Raw genomic sequence first — 20,648 nt, 5'->3', positions numbered from 1 at the left:
TCGCCTTTGGGACATTGTAAGTGTTTAGTTATCCAGCACAATATCCTTCATTAAACAACATCAAGTGTTGCATGGCTAAACACTTATAAGATCCCAAAAGCGAGACCTATTGGCTATGCCAATGTTTGTTTTGGTTGTACCAGTGCAGTCCCTTACCAGCTGAGGAGAAAGGAAGAGAGGAACATGCAGCATTTCCTTGTCATGCGTCTTCTTCTTGGGTAGTGAGTTGATGGGTTCTCCACTCCTGGAGAATGAACATTTAGTAAACTAGCATTTACCCTACGCATGGCTCCATGTTCTTCTATTTCCTTTTCCCTGTTCTCCCTTTGTGGCACACCTTTGAATTTCAAGCTTATTATCTGTTTTCTCAGACTAAAGGCTTCATTTACAGTTTGGGGAGAACTGAAACGACTTCAATATATAGAGTAAACTCTAAATACGGAGTAGAATTTACCAAATGAATTTCCTCCACCGTAGGGATGCTACAATTGAGGAATGATGTGGCAATTGGATACTAAAGAAATTGTGGTAATGGAATTCAAGGTCTGCAAAGTGTAAGTTAATAATAATAATCCATTATTTGTAAAGAGCAAACATATCATCCCTTAAGGTTTCAAGGCACTGGGGGCCGTCGGGATGATTAAGTGAGCTATTGCCCAGAGTCACATGATGCTGAGCTGAGCTGCCACTGGCGCCGGGGATTGAACCGTGAGCCCTGGCATCAGCCGCTCTAGCGGCTGCTCCACACCTCTTCAAGCAACCATGAGAATATTTGTTTCATTAATGACCGTAGCCAAGTAGGAAGCTGCTTTGGGTAGCTTTTAGATATTAGTCTATATAATAGAGGATGTGTATGATCGTTGGGGCTAGTTTTTAGTGTCTGGTGCTGATATATCACAAGGTCTTGGAAGATTGGCTTTCCCATGGTGGGGGTGCTCAGGTTAAATGACTGGTGCCATTAACCTCACAGAGCCAATGAGGCAGCATGTTTGTCCAGATGTTTGTCCAGATGCCATTTACTGCCTGAATGCTGGTAAATATTGATGGAAATGATTAGCTTCTTGAGTTTACATCAACTGCAATTGAAAGAAGTCACCTTTTAACATGTGAAGCACAAAGAGAAAATGCAGTCTGATAGGCTTACATTGAGAGAGGAGAAAAAGGAAAGGGTCCCTTTAAGAACATAGAAGGAACCCCTTCACACAATGCCTTCACAGGAAGTCAGTTCTGTTTTTTCATCTCTTTCACGCAAGATCTCTGAATATCGTAGGTGTTTTCACACATCTAAAAACCAACTTTTTCTAGTGAGAATCATTTTCAATCCATTTTTACCCAACATATTATCATCTCTACTGTTGAGTAAACATATTCTTCCACAAATCTGACACATAGTTTCTGTCAGATTGCCTTCTCTTTTTACCAACTGTTATTCTTGTGTAAGGAAGAGGGAAAGTTCTGAGGCACACAAAGTGTGTGTGGTATGCCTGTCACAATCTCATGAGGCAAAAGGATTAGACATTTGTAGTAAAACATTCTGCAAAGTTAATGTCATTAATGATTATATTTTGAGTTTATTAGGACTATTAATGAAGATCTTACGATGCAGAACTAGTGGTTTCCTGCAAATGACTCGTACTAAGTTTACTTGGTGACTGGGATTCTGTTGCCAATTCGCCTAGTCATGCAAATGTGTGATAAGGAATTGAGGTAGTCTGGTACACTTGTGTAAATGTGCAAGTCTGAGGAACCAAAGAAGGTTCAGGGGTACAGGAGAGTGAATGTCACCAGACATTCCAGACACACCAGACATCAAGACTCCTGGTTGTGTATACCCGTGAAAGTGCTGTACTACTGCAAGCCCCTCAGCAAAGAAGATGTGTCCGAGAAGGGAATTCTCCCACCCCACAGCCACCTTTGTATGACCTCTGTGGCAACCTCTCCAACTATTTCCACAACAAAATCCTCAACATCTAGAGCAGCTTCAACCCCCAACACAAGACCCAAAAGCTCATCAACCAGCCACCCACCACCACCAAATCGGATCACCAGATCACAAACTGCAAACCCCTCACCCCAGATGACACCACCATAATCATGAAAAGAATCCATTCCCGGCCCCCACCATCCTCTGCCTCCACAACCTAGGAGGAACTCTGATCAGCTCCCACCACACCATCATCATTAACACCTCCATCCAAAGTGGAACCTTTCCAGACAGCTGGAAACACCCAGATATCACTGCTCTCCTGGAAAACCCACGGCTGACCCAAAAGAGCTCATCAACTATAGCCCCATCTCACTCCTTCCCATCTAAAATCATGGAGTATGCTAACAACAAATAACTCTCCTATCATCTCGACACTACTACTAACTACTAAACATCTTGCAGCCTGGATTCTGCAAAAGCCACAGCAGAGTATCTGCTCTGCCAGCAGCAACCGATGACATCTGAACCATCATAGACAAAAGAGACATCGCCGCACTCATACTACTTGATCTCTTCGCAGCCTTTGACACCGTCTCCCATTGCACCCTCCTCGCAAGACTCCACAACTCACAGGCCCGCTCTCAGGTAGATGGCCTCCGTCCTCTCTGACTGGAACCCACGGATCAGGCTCCTTCCCCTGCCTCTGAAGCCAAGAAGCTCATCTGCGAAGTTGCCCATGGATCATCGCTGAGCCCTACCATCTTAAACATCTACATGGCACCAATTGCCCATGTCATAATGTCCCACGGATTCAACATTGTATGCTATGCAGAGAATACCCAGCTCATTCTCTTCCTCACAGACAGTAACCACATAACCAGGACCGACTTCAACACCTGCATGTCTTTCGTAACAAGCTGGATGAAACAGAACTGTCTCAAGATCAACACAGATGAAACTGAAGTCCTGATCTTTGGGCACCAGGGGTCTCAAAGGAATTCTCGTCCCACCAACCGTGCCAAAAACCATGGCATTATCATGGGCGACAAGCCAAACAAGTGAACTTCGTCACTTTCTCCTGCGTCTTCATCCTACGAATGCTCCGCAAAATATTCCATTGACTCCCCACCAAATCCAGATGGATGGTCACCCAGGCCCTCATCACCAGCAGACTAGACTATGGTAATGCACTCTACGTCAGCATAACAAATCAACTCTTAAAAGATTTAAGACCAGCAAGAACGCTGCCGTCAGACTTAACCTTAACATCCCTCACAATTCACTCATCACGCCCCACCTCAGAGAGTTGCGCTGGCTACCAATTCAGAAGAGTTGCCAATTCAAACAGCTCACCAATGGATACAAAGCCCTCCACAACATCGGACCTGCCTACTTCAACCACTGCCTCAACTTCCACCAACCCACCAGGAAACTGAGCTCAGCTTCACTCCACCTGGCACAAATACCCGCATCCGCAGGAGCAAGGCAAGTGGACACTCCTTTTCCTACATTGCCGACAAGTCCTGGTACCATCTTCCACACCACATTAGGACTTCCCTGTCCCTTCTCACCATCCATCAGAAATTGGAGACCTGGCTATGTGTCTGGGAGCCCAATCGGCTTACTCACTTACTCCAGTGCCTGGATACCCCTCGGTTGATAAGAACGCTATACAAATCCACTTCACATAGCATAACAAGGGAGGATCTGTGGTGTGCATGGGCAGAGCCTGGTGTTGAAATTAGATTTGTGCCTTCAGATGTGGGGCTGCAATAATCATGAAGTTCAGATTATCTCCAAAAAGTCAGTTAGCTGTTGTTGATAAATGTATTGTGCTACTGTAGTATAGAAGCCCCCACCATGGGTAATCCCTGTGGTGCCTGCTAGTATCATGACTTTCTCTGGAGACCTTACACCTCAATGGATTTTATCAAGAAACTGTTTACACACACAATTGTGCCTAACCAAAACTGCATTAGGCTGCCTTGACCACCAGTGAACTGTAAGTGGGCAAAGCATTGGTCACTGTGAAGGCCACCACACCGGTCATTGAGACTGGACATAAGTCAGACTACACTACTGCTATTAGGAGCTTGAGACTGGCTAGGTAGTGCACGCCGCAAGACATATAAGCAAGATTCTACACAAGAGTAATTGGTATGCTGATTATATGGGTGATCCACAAAAGAGGATTGATTACTTTCACTCTCTCTCAGTACTAATCATGACGAACTGCCTATTTCTCACACTCTGAAAGGTAAGATAATTTACTGTGTACATGTGGCAGGATAGATGTTCCCCAGTTGCAAACACCTAGAGCCTGTGTATGGCGACTAGCATCGGGAATGACAGACAGACTCATGACTTTGATGTGAGTACTGCATGTTGTGACTTGACCTTGTTAACTGCATGAGAATGAACAGGCCTTCTCAGCACCAGTGATGCAGTTTAAAATATAGACCTATTCACATACGGGTGTACTAGGAAGAGGTACTTGACTTTTATCCTATCCTTAACTTACAAGGTCTGGTGGGGTGTGATCCCGTCATCTGCATGAGGATAAAGTAACAGTCTATCTCCACCCTCAGAGCCCAGTTACCCCTCCAAACGGCCAGATATTGACTGTATCATCGTCTTTGACCCTGTAAAGCCCTCCGCTGCCTTTCGGCTACGTTTGCACTATACACATACAAATTACAGACATATTTGCATACATGCAGAGAGTGGGATTGAATTACATCAGGAGTTCAGAGATACCAGTCTGTTCTGTACAGTGGGTGATGTCAAAAAGGCAGGAGGTGGAGCTCAAAAGAAGTGCTCCCTGCAATGTCTGCCAAGTAGTGTCTTTAAAAATGATGACCTGGAGTACACAGAGAATTGTGTTTCAATTACCACACTCCTGCTACCCCTTCCATGACTCCCACCCACTTCCCATCGCTTTGTCTAGAGGATTTGCTTTTGAAGTGCGAGACACCTTCTTCCTTCTAACACTGGGCTTCTTTTTTGTTCCTCAGTGGTATATGTATTTCTTCATAATGAGGTGTGCCATCAGCCTCTGTACAGGACTGCTTCTGCTCCTCATTGTCGCCTTCCACACCAAGGAGATCCAGGTAAGTGCTTCGAAAATATGTATCCTCTTGTAGCATATGCATAGTTAAGCATGTTTATGGATACACAAGTCTGGATTTTTAGGGCTGGTGTGAATCAGTTTGAAAAGAAGAAGCATTTGAGAACAGAGGTAGCGAGATACAGGCTCTCTGTTCACATTAACCCTATACAGTATGCCACAGCAGCAGGGTAGTGATGATGCCCCATCCTAAATTTCTCCTTAAGGTGGTCTCAGATTTCCATGTCAATCAGACTATTACCGGACCTACATTCTTTCAAACCCTCTCGTCTCCTGCAGAGAGATCTCTTCACACTATTGATGTTAGAAGGGGTTTGAAGTTCTCTCTAGATAGGACAAAATCCTTCAGAAAATCAAAACAACTCTTTGTCAACTATGGTCCTCTACGGACAAGCTATAATGCCGCTTCCAAACAATCCATATGTAGATGGATTGTCTGCTGCTTAATCCTTAGTTAACAAAAAGCAAACAAAACCATATCTGGAAAAACTAGGACCCATTCCACCATGGGTAAAATCAGCTACTGCTGCTTTGCTAAATAACACCCCAATTGCTGAGATTTGCAAGGCTACAACTTATCTTGATTTGGATGCTAAGCCTGGTGCACAGGTGGGGCAAGCATCTCTAAAGAATTTGTTGGCCTGATTTTAGTTTTATCCAATTTGATCTCTTCCTTTGTGGAACCTTTGAGGGACAAGCTTGCTATTGAGAGCTTATGATTAGTAATGGAGATCTCCTGAGCGAGAAGCAATGGTTTCTTACCTGTAATCCTAGCTCTCTCTCAGGGGAATCTCCATTAAAATCATAAGCAACCCTCACTCCTCCCTCATGGAAGAGATAATAGGTGTATACCACTATACAACTGATTCAATCGTCAAAACGAACTGAGTAAAAGGGCACCTACAGGGCATGGTGGGACATTGGAGGTCAGAAGGCCCTTAAAGGCGCAGTGTTCTATTTACATACTTTCAATGCTGCAGCCTATGTAGACTGCATTGCTTTGCATTATTCCTTAGATTACTTTAAAAAGAAGCAAACAGTGTTTGTGTTTTTAAAAGACCACTTTTCATTCTTGTTTAAGTGATTTTTAAGGGTAGACCTCTTTTTTCCTCCTAAAATTGTAAGTAATTTCATAAAAATTGGCAAAATAGCCTTTAAGGCTGCAAAACATTAACATGTCAAATGTCTGTCATATTGTCTGTCGGCCAGAATTATGCTCAATGGGTCATTGACTAGGCGTTTTGACTAGGCGTTTTGATAGCCATAGAGGCATGCGGCAGGTTTGCCCTTGTCTCCTCTCCTTTTTAGGTCGAGGGACCATCCGGTCTGCCGAAGGCAGAACCGGAAGTCCGGAGATTTAATGTTTTGGAGAAGAGGGGCTTGAACCCGCTCCTCTTCTCTCCTCTTCTCCATTGGCTGGCCTCTTGAATGCTGGCCAGTCATTGGAGAAGAGGATCGTCTCTCCGAACAGGCCCCGTCCTTTTCGGATTCGGGGGCGTGTTTTTTGCTACTTTTCTCATTTTCTCCTCCAGCCAATGGCAAGAGGAGAGAAAAGAAAAACACGCCCCCGAATCCGAAACCGCCGCTGCCTTTCTCCGAGGTATTTCTGCTTCGCCTCAGAGAAAGGCGGCGGCGGAATGCTATGAGACTGCAACGGGGATGGTGTTCCGTTATTTGCGCTACGGGGATGGTGTTCCGTTATAGTACTTATTTTTGTTAAACCCTGCAGTGATTCAAAGCTGTCAGGGTCATACAAAAATCTGTGCAGCTGCTGCTGAACCCATCGAGCTACCACAATGGCTTCATTTGTCGGGACTTCCTAATGACTTCCTTTTCTGGCGCCGGTGCGCTGACATACAAGTATTTCCCTTTCGACGTCTCCTTGTCAGGTTGAAAGCACCAGAAGGTGGGGCGCAAAGACTGATATGGCGTTTCCTGAAATGATGCATGCGCGCGCTCCTTCCAGGCCCCCTCTCCCGCAGTGATTGCTTCTTCCTAATACATCAACCCGTTTAATGGCGAAGCCAAGAAAAGGCACTCCCTCTCTGTTTCCCTGCCACTTTTCACTCTTTCTTTACCCTGCCTCTGTCCCTTTTATTCCTTCGCCGCCCTTGCTCCCGCCTATGAAAAATCAGCAAATAAAAAATTACATTAACCCCACCCTGACCTCGACTACATAATACACCGAGGGCTGATGGGTCGCCTTTGGAGTAGTGTTCGGGAGCTGTCAGTCTCCGCCGCCCCAAGTACAGCCTGGGGAGCATTTACCGGATAATTAATATATTAAATGCATGAAAAATAGTTTCACAGGTGCCCCCCCCTCCTTCCTCCCGTGTGCCGTGATATTTTCAGAGGAGGCGGGGGCGGATGAATGCCAGAGACAGATACAGCCAGGCCGCCATCAATACCGCAGCATCCCTTGAATGGCCTTCATAAAAACTGTTCATAATTTTATGGCTTCATTCGCGGTGGAGCACCATAAATGCAGACCATATTTTTTACACTCAGGACGCCTCATAAAAAAAAAAAAAGTTGGCTGGAGGATAAAACGCCAGCAGCACACCTGAGGGTGAAGGATGGAGAAGGGCCACACGTTTGTCCTCTGCGACCTGAAAAGCTTCCAATCCTGATGAGCCCCACTGAATAATTATTAATTGGCAGTCTTTATCGCAGCTTTTTTTTTTTTAATGCTGACTGCATAGCGGTTGCCTTTTACAAGGATGATGGAGGGCCGGCGGGGCGGCCAAGTCCTATAACAGTGTCCTTCACCTTTAAGAAGTGGGGAGGGGGCCTGCGTCCCCTTCCCAAGGCAAACTTCATGAGCTGAAGCACAGATTTGATAAATAAATTATAATGCGAGCAGGGTAGCAATAAAAAACAAGCATTTACAATGCAATGGTCTCGGCATTGGTAAAGTTAGAGCTATTGGCATTGCTCATGACATTATTTTTGTTTATGTTTTTGTTTTTAAAACATTTAAAAAAACGGCATTGTTATTTACAATGTCAATAGCTTAATCACTCTCAAATGCGAGACCTATTGCATTTGCACCCACACACAGAGCCACACACACACACACTGATTAAGCTATTGACATTGTAAATAACAATGCCGTTTCTCTACATGTTTTAAAAGCAAAAACATAAACAAAAATAATGTCATGAGCAATGCCAATAGCTCTAACTTTAACAATGCCGAGACCGTTGCATTGTAAATGCTTGTTAATATTTACATCAAGTCATTTGCCCATCTACTCAGAGTAATTCCCTTCTGTTCCCTGCATTATAGCAATATGATCTCATTATATGCGGATGATTTGGTCGTTTATACATCGACCCTGTTCAGACTATTCCTAGGGTGGAAAGACTGGCGGAAGAGTTTGGGTCCTTATTGGGGTATTTAGGGGCATATCAACAACAACCGGCGATAATTATCGCTGAGCGCACTTAGCGCCAGGATAATTATCGCCGGCTAGCGCCGATTTTCATCGCTGAGATAGCGTGCTATTAGCAACGCTTATCTCATCAGCGATAAAAATCCTGGGGATAACTGCCTAACGTGAGATTATCGCTGGAAACCCAGCGATAATCTCACGTTAGCTTGTTGATAGGGACAGACAAACTTAGCCATGATATCCTCCTTCCATAGGATATCATGGCTAAGTCAGAAAAATACCAGACGTAAAAAAGCAGCGTTAACCGCGGTTAGCGCTGTTTTTTTGTCTCTAATAGGGTTAGCGATATTCTTGATAATAGGAGAAATGTCGCTTAGCGACATTTCTCCTATTATTTTACTCTGGAAAGCCTCCTTTGCATCTCATTAAAGATGCAAGGGGAAGCGTAGAGTAAAAGGGTGCTAACATGCGAATTTGCATGTTAGCACCCTGTTGTTGATAGGGCGCTAGTTTTATCTCTGCTTTTTTGGCTTTTAAAGCCAAAAAAGCAGAGATAAAGCCCTTGTTGATATGCCCCTTAGTGAGCAACTCTGAGTCGGAGGTAATGTGTTGGGATGTAGCAGATTGGAAAAGGAGGCGTAGGCAGAGATAAAGTACCTGGGCATTGTAATTGTCAGCCCCCTGGAGGAAATAACGCGGCATAATCTAGGGAAGGTGGCAAAGGAGGTGGATGTATTACTAGCTAGATGGAAGAATTTGCTATTAACAATCTACAAATGAGTGAACTTGATTAAAATGTCGATTCCACCCACATTCCCAAGATCACCTATAGACAAGATTCAGGGGAAAATAACAAGCTTTATATGGGCCTCAAGTGGGGTAAGGCTAGCGTGGAAACAGTTGAGGCGCAGACTTGTGAAGGGGGGCCTTGCCCTGCCAGACCTGAATATGTACTGTATGGCCTTTCAGTTTGAAAACTGCAGGATGCTTTTGGGTACTCCGGACAGTTTAACCAGAGTTTGCACCCATTCGGGATTCCTCAGGTACCCAAGAGTGTTTGCGGAATGGGTTGAGCCATCCATTAAGGAGGACCAGAATAGCTACCTGGGGGAGCTGCCTTAATTACTGGGGGTACTACCCGGGGAAGTATTAAAAGATAGGACTGGGGGCTCCTTATTGAGGTTCAAATATCTGCAGTTGTCACTCAGGAGATGGGGAACGCTTGGGAAGATGAGCCGTTATTACAGGAAATGAGGCCTAAAAGTAAGGAGGTTGCCATCTGGTATTGTAAGTTTTTGGATGCTGAAGATAGAAAAATGGTGGTGCCGCAGTCAGTATCGGAAAGATTCATCCCGAAGGCTGAGCTACAATTTATGTGACAAACATCTTTGAAGTCTGTGGTCAAGCCAGCTAATCTTAAGCGAAATCACTTTTTCACCATCAACAGACTATATTGGACCCCTCAAAAGATTGCAAAGTTTCCACACGATCCGAACCCCCAGATGCCGAAGATGTGGCCATTTAAAAGCTAACGATGAACATTTATTTTTCACCTGTTCTGGGATCAGAGGGTTCTGGGAGGACGTTGAGAATGTTCTAAAGGACATCTTGGGGTCAGTATCAAGCTAAGTCTAGAGCTGGTTCTGATGCTGGTGGATATGGTCTCACACAGCTTTTTGAGTAAAACACAGAGGGGCCTGTTGTTTTATCTTGGACTTTTAGCCAGGAGAGAGATCTGCAAGCTCTGGACTGATCCATCTCCCCCCGTGCAACAGAGTGGTCAAAGTGGTATAGTGGACTTGTGTTTTGGACACTGAGAGTAAGCTTTTTTTGTAAATGTTTTATTGAATGTCCAGTCATACACAAGCACTGTTACAAAATATCAGCATTAATATGCCATCTACAATAGCTTGTAGAAATCGTATATACATTAAAGAAGAAAGGATGTCACATTTCTGCCGGTACGGACATTTACCATCTATAGTCCGACAATGAAACCTTTGCCATGTCATCGGAATATATACACATGAATCATTCAATAAACAATTTGCAACAACTTACTTGAAAAAAACAACCCTCCCCCACCCCCCTGGGTCACCATAGGAAGCACTTCTCCGCATATTACAGCATAGACTAATCGATGTCTCGCCCTAGACTAACTGCTGTACCCTCATTCTCAGAACTACCGTCAGGCAGAGCCCCTGCTTCTGGACTCCCTTCACCTGTTTGCATTTCCTCCCCAGCTTGGGAGAGGGGTGATCTCCCCCAGGTATCTCCGAGATCATAACACACCACAACCTCGCATCATCCTCTAACTTGTTGTCTCTGCGAAGACGTCGCCTACAAATCAATTCTGCTGTGGCCCACTTTAACCCAGTCTTCCATTTTGGGGGGTTGCGGGCTCATCCACTTCATTGCAATCCTCCTTTTAGCTAGCACCAGCCCCAACTTTAGGAATCTTCATGTAAGTGTAGTACATGTGCTGGGTTTTTCTCCTCGTTGTGCATTCTCTGGGCTTGTGGAATGTTCCTGTTACTATGTTCTAGGTTGCTTCATGGTTCTGTGTTCTCTCCTTTGGCAGTTGCATTTGGCTTCTGCTGTGGAGAGTCCGCTCTTGTGTTTCCCGTGTAACTAAATAAAGCAACCTGTGAAGTAAGCTGTTCTGGACTTCGTTCTATTTACAACAATTTTGGTGACGATCTTTCATCAGCCCACGCTTGGCACTACTGCTTTTAAGTCTTCAGCACAAGAGCGGAACATCTCTACACCTTCACCCTCCAAATGACGATCTTACAGTACGGCTTCTGGGCCTGGTGAATACGAACAGACGAGCTTCTCTGCGTGGTTGAACTTTCCTGCGCTGCCAGCTCTCCGTTTTGTTGGTCTTTCTACGGATTGTGTTACGCGTCAAGCGTGAGGGAGAGCCAAACTTGTGAGAGACGATTCGCTCTGGAGAAGGTATACTTTGAACTTAACTGGTGTTGAGACACTCGCGACTCACCTTTTGGTCTGGTTCTGGTTGCGGGCACGATCGGCGTGGGAGTGACAGTTGGTGCGACAGGAGCTCCGCCACTCATGAAGGTTCCCCTCCTCTGATGACATCATCGAATCTTCAACGCTGACTGGTTCACGGATAGAATCCTTGTCACGGTAGGAGTTTCCTGCTCCGCTCAGCTGTCGTCAAGCGTCTTGTTACGTTTTCACGTCTCTGCGTCATCGACGTGGCGGCATCTTTGTTTAGTACTGTTTCCAGGACAACACCTTCTCTGTCAGCCACCGAGCTACGGAACTCGGTTTTCGAGCGCATTTGGCTGGCGTTTCGTTCCCAGCAGTGACACACGGGTTGTGTGTCTCATCCGTTCTGGTGTGGATTTATTCCGTTTCAGGTACTGTCTTATTGCCTTGCATTGTTTTCTCTCTCATCACTCTACAATTGCTTTCGCCCAATTCTCTGTTTTGTTGTGGGTGCAGAGCGGTCAGCCATGACCAATGAGAATCCCTCTGTAGTTCTCCCTCCTAGTTTTTTGGCCCTTCCAGGACAACCTAGCATTTCTTGGGACGATTGGTTTCCAATGTTCGACAACTATTTGGATGCTCTAGATGCACAAGAATATTCCGCAAAACGGAAAAAGGCACTATTACTAGGTTCTTTGGGCAAAGAAGGTCAACGCATTTTTCGCTATTTACCCCAAGCATTACAAGTTAATGGGCAACCTGTTCCTGACGAATATAAAGAGGCCATTGGTAGGCTTGAGGTAAGATATGCGAAGGAGGAGAACTTGGTTATGAATAGATACAGGTTCTACACAAAGAGCCAGAGAACAGGCGAGTCTATCGATGACTTTGTTGCCAGGTTGAGAGAGATGTCAGTGAAATGCAAGTTTGGGGGAATGACGGATGAACTTATTAGGGATCAACTTATTGTACAGTGCAATAACAAGAAGATCCAGGAGCGTCTTTGGGCGGCGAAAAATCCTAATCTACAGACTGCAATAGATTTAGCTAAAATTGTTGAGGAGTCTCAAGGGTATATGAAGGAACTTGAAAAGAAGAATCCTGGTGACGTTAATGAAATTTCCTGTCAGGAATGCTCAGAACAAACTTACTCTTCTGGAGAACAAGTTGATGTAGCTGCAGTCAAGAACAAGAAGCTTGTCAAAAAAGTTCCTTTCGTCAAAAATCCCGTTACACAGAAGTCGCCTGTAACTCGCATGTGCAACAGGTGCGGCAGCACTGTTCATTCCTCAGACTCCAAGTTTTGCTTTGCAGCCAAACAAGAATGTTTGAAGTGTGGTTGGGTGGGTCACTATGCGAGAGTTTGTCGTAGCAAACCTCGTTCTTCTGTGGCTTCTGTTGACGATAGTGCATTATTTGATGAAGATGGCCACAAAATTCTTGTGGTTGATGGTGATTCATCTATGGTGTTGAGTGACAGACTTAAAGCCAGGCCTAAGGCACTTTTCACCATAGATGGCAAGGAAATTCACTTAATGGTGGATACAGGTTCTAGGTACACCATTATCCCACATGATCTTTTCTTGCTCAATTGGGGTACTAGGCATCTTTTACCTAAAGACATTTCCCCGGGTGGTTATCAGGGCGAGACCATTGATATTTTGGGGTACTTCAATGCGTACATTGTTTTCTCTTACAGGAACATACAAGGGAAAATTTATGTTTCTAGGTCAGGCCCGGCAATTTTGGGTTGGGTTCACCAATATGACTTGGCAATCATTGTCAACCCCCGTGCCTCACCACAGGTGATGATTATTGAGGATAATGAGTTGGAAAAGATTTTGGGTGATGCTAGCGCTGTATTTAGGGAAAGTTTGGGTCAACTCAGAGGGTACTCTCATCGAATTGTTCTGAGGGAGCATTCCATCCCAGTGCAGCACAAGGTCAGGCGTGTCCCAATTGTTGTTAGACAAGAGGTTAAGCACATGATCGATGAGATGTTGGCTTCTGGAGTAATTGAACCAGTTGAAGCGTCACCTTGGGTTTCTCCCATAGTCGTCACAAAGAAATCGGACGGCAAGCTCCGTTTCTGTGTTGATTTAAGGTCCTTGAATGATTGTGTGGTTGCGGACACTTTTCCCCTTCCCAATATATCCGAGTTGGTTACTACGTTACATGGCGCTAAAGTATTTTCTAAGTTGGATCTTAGAAGTGCTTATCACCAGATTAACTTGCATAAGGACTCTAAGCATTTAACTGCCTTCATTACACCTTTTGGCACGTTTCAGTTTACTCGCTTGCCTTTTGGGCTTAATTCAGCTGCCAGTGTATTTCAAAGGATGGTCTCCAACCTTCTTGAGGGAGTTGGCAATATGGTCTACTTTCAAGACGACATTTTGATCTATGGGCATTCTGTGGAGCAACATAATGTCACCCTTAAGATAGTGTTGGACAGGCTTTTGGTGGCTGGTTTGACATTGCGCAAGGATAAGTGCAAGTTCTTGTCTGAGTGTGTAGACTACTTAGGCTACACCATTAGTGCAAGTGGGGTGAGCCCGAAAGAGGATCTGTGTAGGGCGATTCGCTCTGCTCCTCAACCGCAGGCTAAGGACCAGTTGCGGTCCTTCATGGGGCTTATCGAATATTATGCTAAGTTCGTCAAGAATTTTTCTGACAAGACTTCTTGCATGAGGTCACTGTTGAAGAGAGGGGTTGGTTTTGTGTGGTCTACAGAGGTACAGGAATCTTTTGACGCTATTAAAAGAGAGATTTGTGAGGCAAATGTCCTTACCCCGTTTGATGTTAAGAAGAGTTCTGTGGTGACGGTGGATGCCAGTGCTACTGGTCTAGGGGCTATGCTTTCACAAATCTCTGGTCAGGAGGAGCGTACGGTTGCTTTTGCGTCACGAACTTTAACAGAGGCTGAGAGGAATGACTCTGTTATTGAAAGGGAGGCTCTGGCAGCTTCATGGGCAGTGGAACACTTTCGTACCTACCTGTGGGGCTTGAAGTTCGTGCTCAAAACCGATCACAAGCCTCTCGTTAAGATTCTCTCTCCGGGAGGGACGGGAAAAGGCTCGGCTAGATTAGCTAGGCTTGCTTCCAAGCTTCAGGAGTTCCAATACACTGTCCAATATATTCAGGGTTGGAGAAACACACAGGCTGATTGTCTTTCAAGGTTGTCGCTAGATTGGAAGACTGTGGGAGCTCCGCCATTATCTGAGGATGACATTGCGGTTGCTTCTATTGAGGATGCTGTGTTTGTCGGGGAGGGTGTTTTTCAGGCTGTTGATTGGGAGCGTGAAATGTCTGCTGATGTTACGTTACAAGAAGTCATTAAGCTTATCAGGCTTGGTTCTAGGAGGGAGAGTACAATTTCGGTTTCTGTACGTCCTTTTCTAAAAGTTTTGGAGGATCTTTCTCTTATTACGGATAATTTGATTGTCAAAGGAGAAAGGTTTGTTCCTCCTGGTGGTTTGAGAAGGAAATTGTTGGCTCTAGCCCACGAGGGCCATTTGGGCCAAACTCTCACACAACGTCGGTTGAGAGATAACTTCTGGTGGCCGGGTATGGATGCTCAGGTGGTGGACTGGGTGGTGAATTGTCCTACTTGCAAGGAGGGCGAAAAGAGACTTAAGGTTGGTCCCAGCAACTTTCAAACTCACATACAAAACCCTGGTTCGCCGTGGCACAGTATTTGTTTGGACTTTATTGGTCCAATGGGTGTCATGAGAAGGACAGGTATGCCATTGTGGTCGTTGATGTGTATTCAAAGTGGTTGGTGGTGGAGTTCACTAACAACATTACTACTGAAAGGACAATTGAGTTTGTGGGTGTTTTGTTTAGAGATGAGGGTCTTCCGTCTGTGCTCATCACGGACAATGGTACACAACTCACCTCTTTGGAAATGCAGTCTTTCCTTAAGGGTTGTGGTGTTATTCATCATCGTACCTCCTTGTACAACCCTCAGGGTAATGGGATTTGTGAAAGGGCTAATAGAGTGGTGAAGGGCATCATTCAGATGGCTTCCTCTGAGGGTCTCATTGTAAGGAAGATGGTCAATGAGATGTTATGGGCCTATCGCACTACATCCTTGGTTGAGGGTCAACTGTCACCTTTTCAAGTTATGAGAGGGCGCACTCCTGGTTCCAAACTTGTTCCTGCTTGGATGAAGCGGGTGGTGTCTTTGCAAAAAAAACCCACTGCCGTTGTTTCTTCGTCCACTCGGCGTCCTTTCCGGGTGGGTGATTTAGTTAAGGTCAAGAGTGGTAGAATTGCAAGAGGGTTGTCTAAGTTCAAGGGCCCTTTCACTGTGAAGAAGGTCTTGGACAATTGTGTCATTTTAAACAATGGGGAGTGTTGGAATTTCAGACGAGTGGCTCTTTATGAAAGGGGGTGTGTCTCTGGCCAGTGGGTGTGAATCTTCTTCAGTGGAAGGTAACAGTGGTTATCTTTTGGCTCCTTTGCCACACGATTCTAGCTCCGTGTCTCCTGCTTCTCATGTGGTTGGTGGGTGGGGAGATTCGAGTTCCTCTGGTGTTCACTCTGCTCCAGATTCTATTCCTCTTCCTTTGCCTTTGCCACGGGGTCGGGTTCAAAGGTTCAGAAGAGCTCCAGCATATTTGCAAGATTTTGTGTGTTGAGGGTTTTTTTTTTTTTCTTCTCTTTCTTTTTCTCTTTTCTTTTCATTAGAAAGAAAGAAGATGTGTAGTACATGTGCTGGGTTTTTCTCCTCGTTGTGCATTCTCTGGGCTTGTGGAATGTTCCTGTTACTATGTTCTAGGTTGCTTCATGGTTCTGTGTTCTCTCCTTTGGCAGTTGCGTTTGGCTTCTGCTGTGGAGAGTCCGCTCTTGTGTTTCCCGTGTAACTAAAAAAAGCAACCTGTGAAGTAAGCTGTTCTGGACTTCGTTCTATTTACAACAGTAAGCTTCCTCCCTTTAGGTCTGGGAAGAAGCCCCAGGAGTACCTCCTTATTAGAATAGGGCAGCGTCCACCCCGTCACCTACCGTATAACATTATTACATTGCCAAGTCATATGTAGGCATTGGGCGTCGCACTGACCACACCTCGGACATTGAGCAGAGCGATCTGGGTATACTTTATGGAGGATATATGAAGTCAGGTATGTTTGATGAACGATATTAAATTGGGAAAGCTTGAATCTCACATTGGAACTAATTTGTTTGACCCCTTTGTGTACCCGTTTCCATTCTGATTCCGTCAAGGGCTCCTCTAGTATCCTATCCCATTTGGCTTGAACCGGAAGTGGTTCTGCCGCTAAATCCTCTCTTAATGCCTTATATATATGAGATATCAGTCTGCAGTCACCTGCCAGAGATGTAAGAACATGAAGTGTGACAGTCATGGGCGGTTCTTCCGGAAACTTTGGCCAAAGCTCACATGCCTCCGCAGGAATCTTTGTGTATTGAAGATACTGGCCCCTGCCCAGTTCAAACATGGATTCTGCTTCTTCCCTGCCAAGGAACCGCTGCCCAAGTACAAATCTCCCATCCTACAGCAACCTCCCTCCGTCCACTTAGTAATAGTCATAATTTGACTTATTCGTTTGAACCGTACCACTGCCCATAACGGTGCCTCCGGAGCATATGGTGCTCGTTTCATCACTGTCTTCACCGCTGTCTCCCAGATCGCAGCCATGTGTCATATAAGATAGAGAAGTTGCGCGGGTTCCCTTGATCCCATCATAAGGAGATCCGGTAAAGGAGTCCCACCATGGATTCCTTCCAGCAGCCGCTTCTCCCAATTATCATTATCATCTAGCCACTGTACTGCGTGTTGTAACTGTGTCGCCATATAGTAAAGGCTAAATCTAGGAACCTCCAGCCCCCCTCGTTCCCAAGTCACCCTTTTGCGTTTAGAGCCCCATAAGAGGTCAACCAGCAAGCAATCCAGTCTACGAAAATACTTCCAAGGGATACGATGGAGAGAATTTTGTATAGTGTATAAGCAGCATGGAAGAACCACCATTTTTATTAAGTCGACCTGTCCCATCAACGACAGAGGGAGGTCACGCCAGAACTCAATGGAGTTTTGAACCCCCATCACAAATCTCCCCATATCGGTTCTAGATGGTCTTCCGATGTGTGCGTCAGCCTCACCCCTAGATAGCGGACCTTATCTACAACTCAGCTCATTCCCCCCACAGGTAGTTCACTCTCCACAGTGTCACGCAGGCTTCCCATGGGGAAAAGTTTTGATTTCCCAGGGTTGAGACAGAGTACAGAGATTTCCCCGAAGGTATTTAGCTCCCGAAGGACCTCTGGAACTGCCATCTCAGGGTGTCAGAGGTATACCATAGTGTCATCTGCATACATGGACACCACGTAAACAATTGTTCCCAACCGGATACCCCATCGCTCCATCCGGTGTCTAAGAACAATTGCCAGAGGCTCCATCCCAAGGGCGAAAAGGAGTGGCGACAGGTGGCAACCCTGACGAGTACCCCGCTGGAGCGCTAGACCATCAGATACCTGATTCTGGAGGCAGAACCGAGCCATTGGCTTGCTGTAAAGAAATTTCAGCCACCTTATAAAGTTGTCTCCCAATCCCATCTGGGTGAGCACCGTCCACTAATAATCCCACTCAACAGAGTCAAAGGCCTGTCGAATGTCCAATAGGCATAGGGCCCATTCAGAATTCTGAAGATCCGACGCATGCCATAAATGTGCGAGCCTTCGTAAATTTTGTGTGGTATTCCGGCCCGGGACGAACCTGAACTGGTCAGGGTGGACCAGTCTAGTCATATGTGGCAGAAGACGCACCGCTAACACACCACTTAATATTCTCATCAATATTTAGGAATGCAATAGGCCTATAGAGAAGATCTCTATCAGGCTTAAGAATCATGGAGACTAGTGCCTCCATCATAGTGTTAAGGAGGGTCCCCTTGTCTAGCGCCTCGTTATACACCTCGTGAGGGGATCCACCAACTGTGGGGCAAACGCGTTGTAAAACTCAGCCGGGAGACCATCACTCCCAGGGCACTTGCCAGTCCTCAGCTGTTGAATAGAGGTCAATAACTTATCCCTAGTCAGCGGCGCTCCGAGGGCTCCAGACTCGTCCTCCCCAGAGTGGGAAGTACCATGTCCTTAAAAAATTCCAAAAATGTGAGAGGGCGAGTCTGGGTGGCAGTGAAGCAGGTCCGAGGCAGGTGAGTCGCAATTTCTTCTATAATCGCATCTTGTGTATATGTTATGTGCCCTTTGCTGTTACGTAGCTGCAACACCAGTGTGTGTTCTGTCTCCGTCCTAATAAGACGAACCAACAACGCTCCGGACCTGTCGCCCTCCATATAAAGCCTCTGCCTATATGTGGTGTAGTTATGTTTCTCCAAACGCGACCAAGCTTCCAACAATTCCCCCTTGACCCGTGACCACTCAGTTCTATCTGTGGGGGACTGATATGATGCGACTTCCAGGGCTTGTAATCGCTTCTCTAGGGATTTGATATCAGCATTAAGCTGATGAAAGACCCCATATGTGGTCTTCAAACAGACCCCCCTAATAACAACCTTCTTGGCCTCCCATTCCATAGATCTAGCAGCAGTGGACCCCCAGTGTTCCCCAAAGTAATGTTGGAGGGCGTCTGTCACAGTCTGTACGTATGGGGGATCAGTAAGGGCCACCGCACGGAGTTGCCACAAAGGAATGGGAGGTCGTCCCGGTCCCGAGGTCAGAGTTAGCAGCATTGGCGCATGGTCCGACAAATATCTTGGTAGGTAGGAGATAGCCTCTGTCATGGCTGACAGGCCTGCAGTAAGACAACAATAATCGATCCGTGAGAAGGTGTTGGCTACAGGAGTATAACAGGAGGACTCTCTCTTAGCAGGGTTGCGCACCCTCCACTCATCCCTTATTTACATCCCCTGTAAGACACCCAGAGGAGATCTCATCATGCGAGGTTTAGTATTGTCTTGGGGAGGTTCCCTATCTAGCGACCCTCCCAGCACACAGTTAAAGTCTCCAAGGAGAGGTATTTCAGCCCCTATTTACGGTGTCGCAGCCTTCAGTACCGCCGGGTAAAAATCGGGGCAATCTAAGTTGGGCGCATACACATAAATAATGCACAGCTCCCTCCCTTCCCATCGCCCGAACAGAATAACGTACCTCCCCTCAGGGTCTAAAACATGCTGACGGTGTTGAAACGGGATCCCAGGTGCCTCCCACACCACTGTCCCCCGTGCAAAGCAAGAGAAGGATGTGGCATAGTTCTCTCCCCTCCATCTTTTCTGTATACACTTACCCCATATGTGAGTCTCCTGCATTCCCGCAATCGCTACCCTGTATCTCTTCAGGAATGCATGCACTCTGCGGCGTTTATCAAAAGCAGCCATCCCCCGAACATTCCAATTGAGGAACTTCAGCATTTGGACTGTCATGACAGTGTGTTAAAAAGGTGCGAGATGTGCAGTTTTGCCTGCCTAGGGCAGTTCTTTTGTCTTCCTCGATGCCCGTGCTGCATGGTGCTATCACTGGTAACCCCAACAATCCCCCAACAAACCAATAAACATCCTAAAACTGTAAATACCCAACCCCCACCCCCTCCTACGGGCAGTAGTGTAAATGTGATCATACCTTGCCAGATAAACAACCATACATACCGCCCCATACCTCCCCCACTCACCCAACAAGTGTCGTTCAAACGCTGTGCAAGAGAGTTGGTTTCACCGGGGCGCGAGATTGCTCTCAAGCTACCCAGGCAGACCTTGTCTCTGGTGGAGGTGTCGCTACTCCGGCGGCAGACCATTTCTCTATCCTATGCAGTTAATAGTACAACCTTTGACCAATTTTATGATCTGTTTGAAGGGATAAAAATAAAACACAGTATTACAAGGGTCAAGCAACCGTTCCCTCATTCACAGAAAGCACAACCCCCAGGAATCCCCGACTGAAAATTTCAGACCAGGCTATCTCAGTCGATGCCAGATTCAAACCCAACAGCAACTTATCTGTACAGTTCCAGAGTCAGTGCATCACTTTGTTTTGAACTCATTCATGACCTCTGTCTGGGCCTTCAATTCCATGACCAAGTTCCGGCATCGCCTCCACCAAGTCCGGGACAACCTCTGAATCTGAGGCCTGAAGCATGCCATAGTGTCGGACCGTGATTCGGCCCAAGCTCATCGTTCTCTTCGTCGGCATCTGACGGGTGGGCTGCCTACGGCCTTTCAAGGTGGATTGTGAAATATGCGAGATATGCGACCCGGCAGAGCTCGTAGAGGGGA

General features: G+C 46.0%; 1 protein-coding gene across 1 annotated transcript in view; it reads left to right on the top strand.

Annotated features, from left to right (window-relative positions):
* The window catches only part of KCNN4 (potassium calcium-activated channel subfamily N member 4), a 598,479-nt gene that overhangs the window by 186,226 nt on the left and 391,605 nt on the right, over nt 1–20,648 (top strand). Inside the window, exon 2 of the mRNA XM_085615741.1 lies at nt 4,942–5,037. Coding sequence (XP_085471867.1) covers nt 4,942–5,037 — 96 coding nt within the window. The remainder of the gene's footprint in view (nt 1–4,941; nt 5,038–20,648) is intronic.

This window comes from Triturus cristatus, chromosome 7 (genome assembly GCF_964204655.1).
Source record: "Triturus cristatus chromosome 7, aTriCri1.1, whole genome shotgun sequence".
Classification (NCBI taxonomy): domain Eukaryota; kingdom Metazoa; phylum Chordata; class Amphibia; order Caudata; family Salamandridae; genus Triturus; species Triturus cristatus.
Note: the sequence above shows the minus strand (reverse complement) of the source record. Positions and strands in the feature narration are given on the sequence as shown.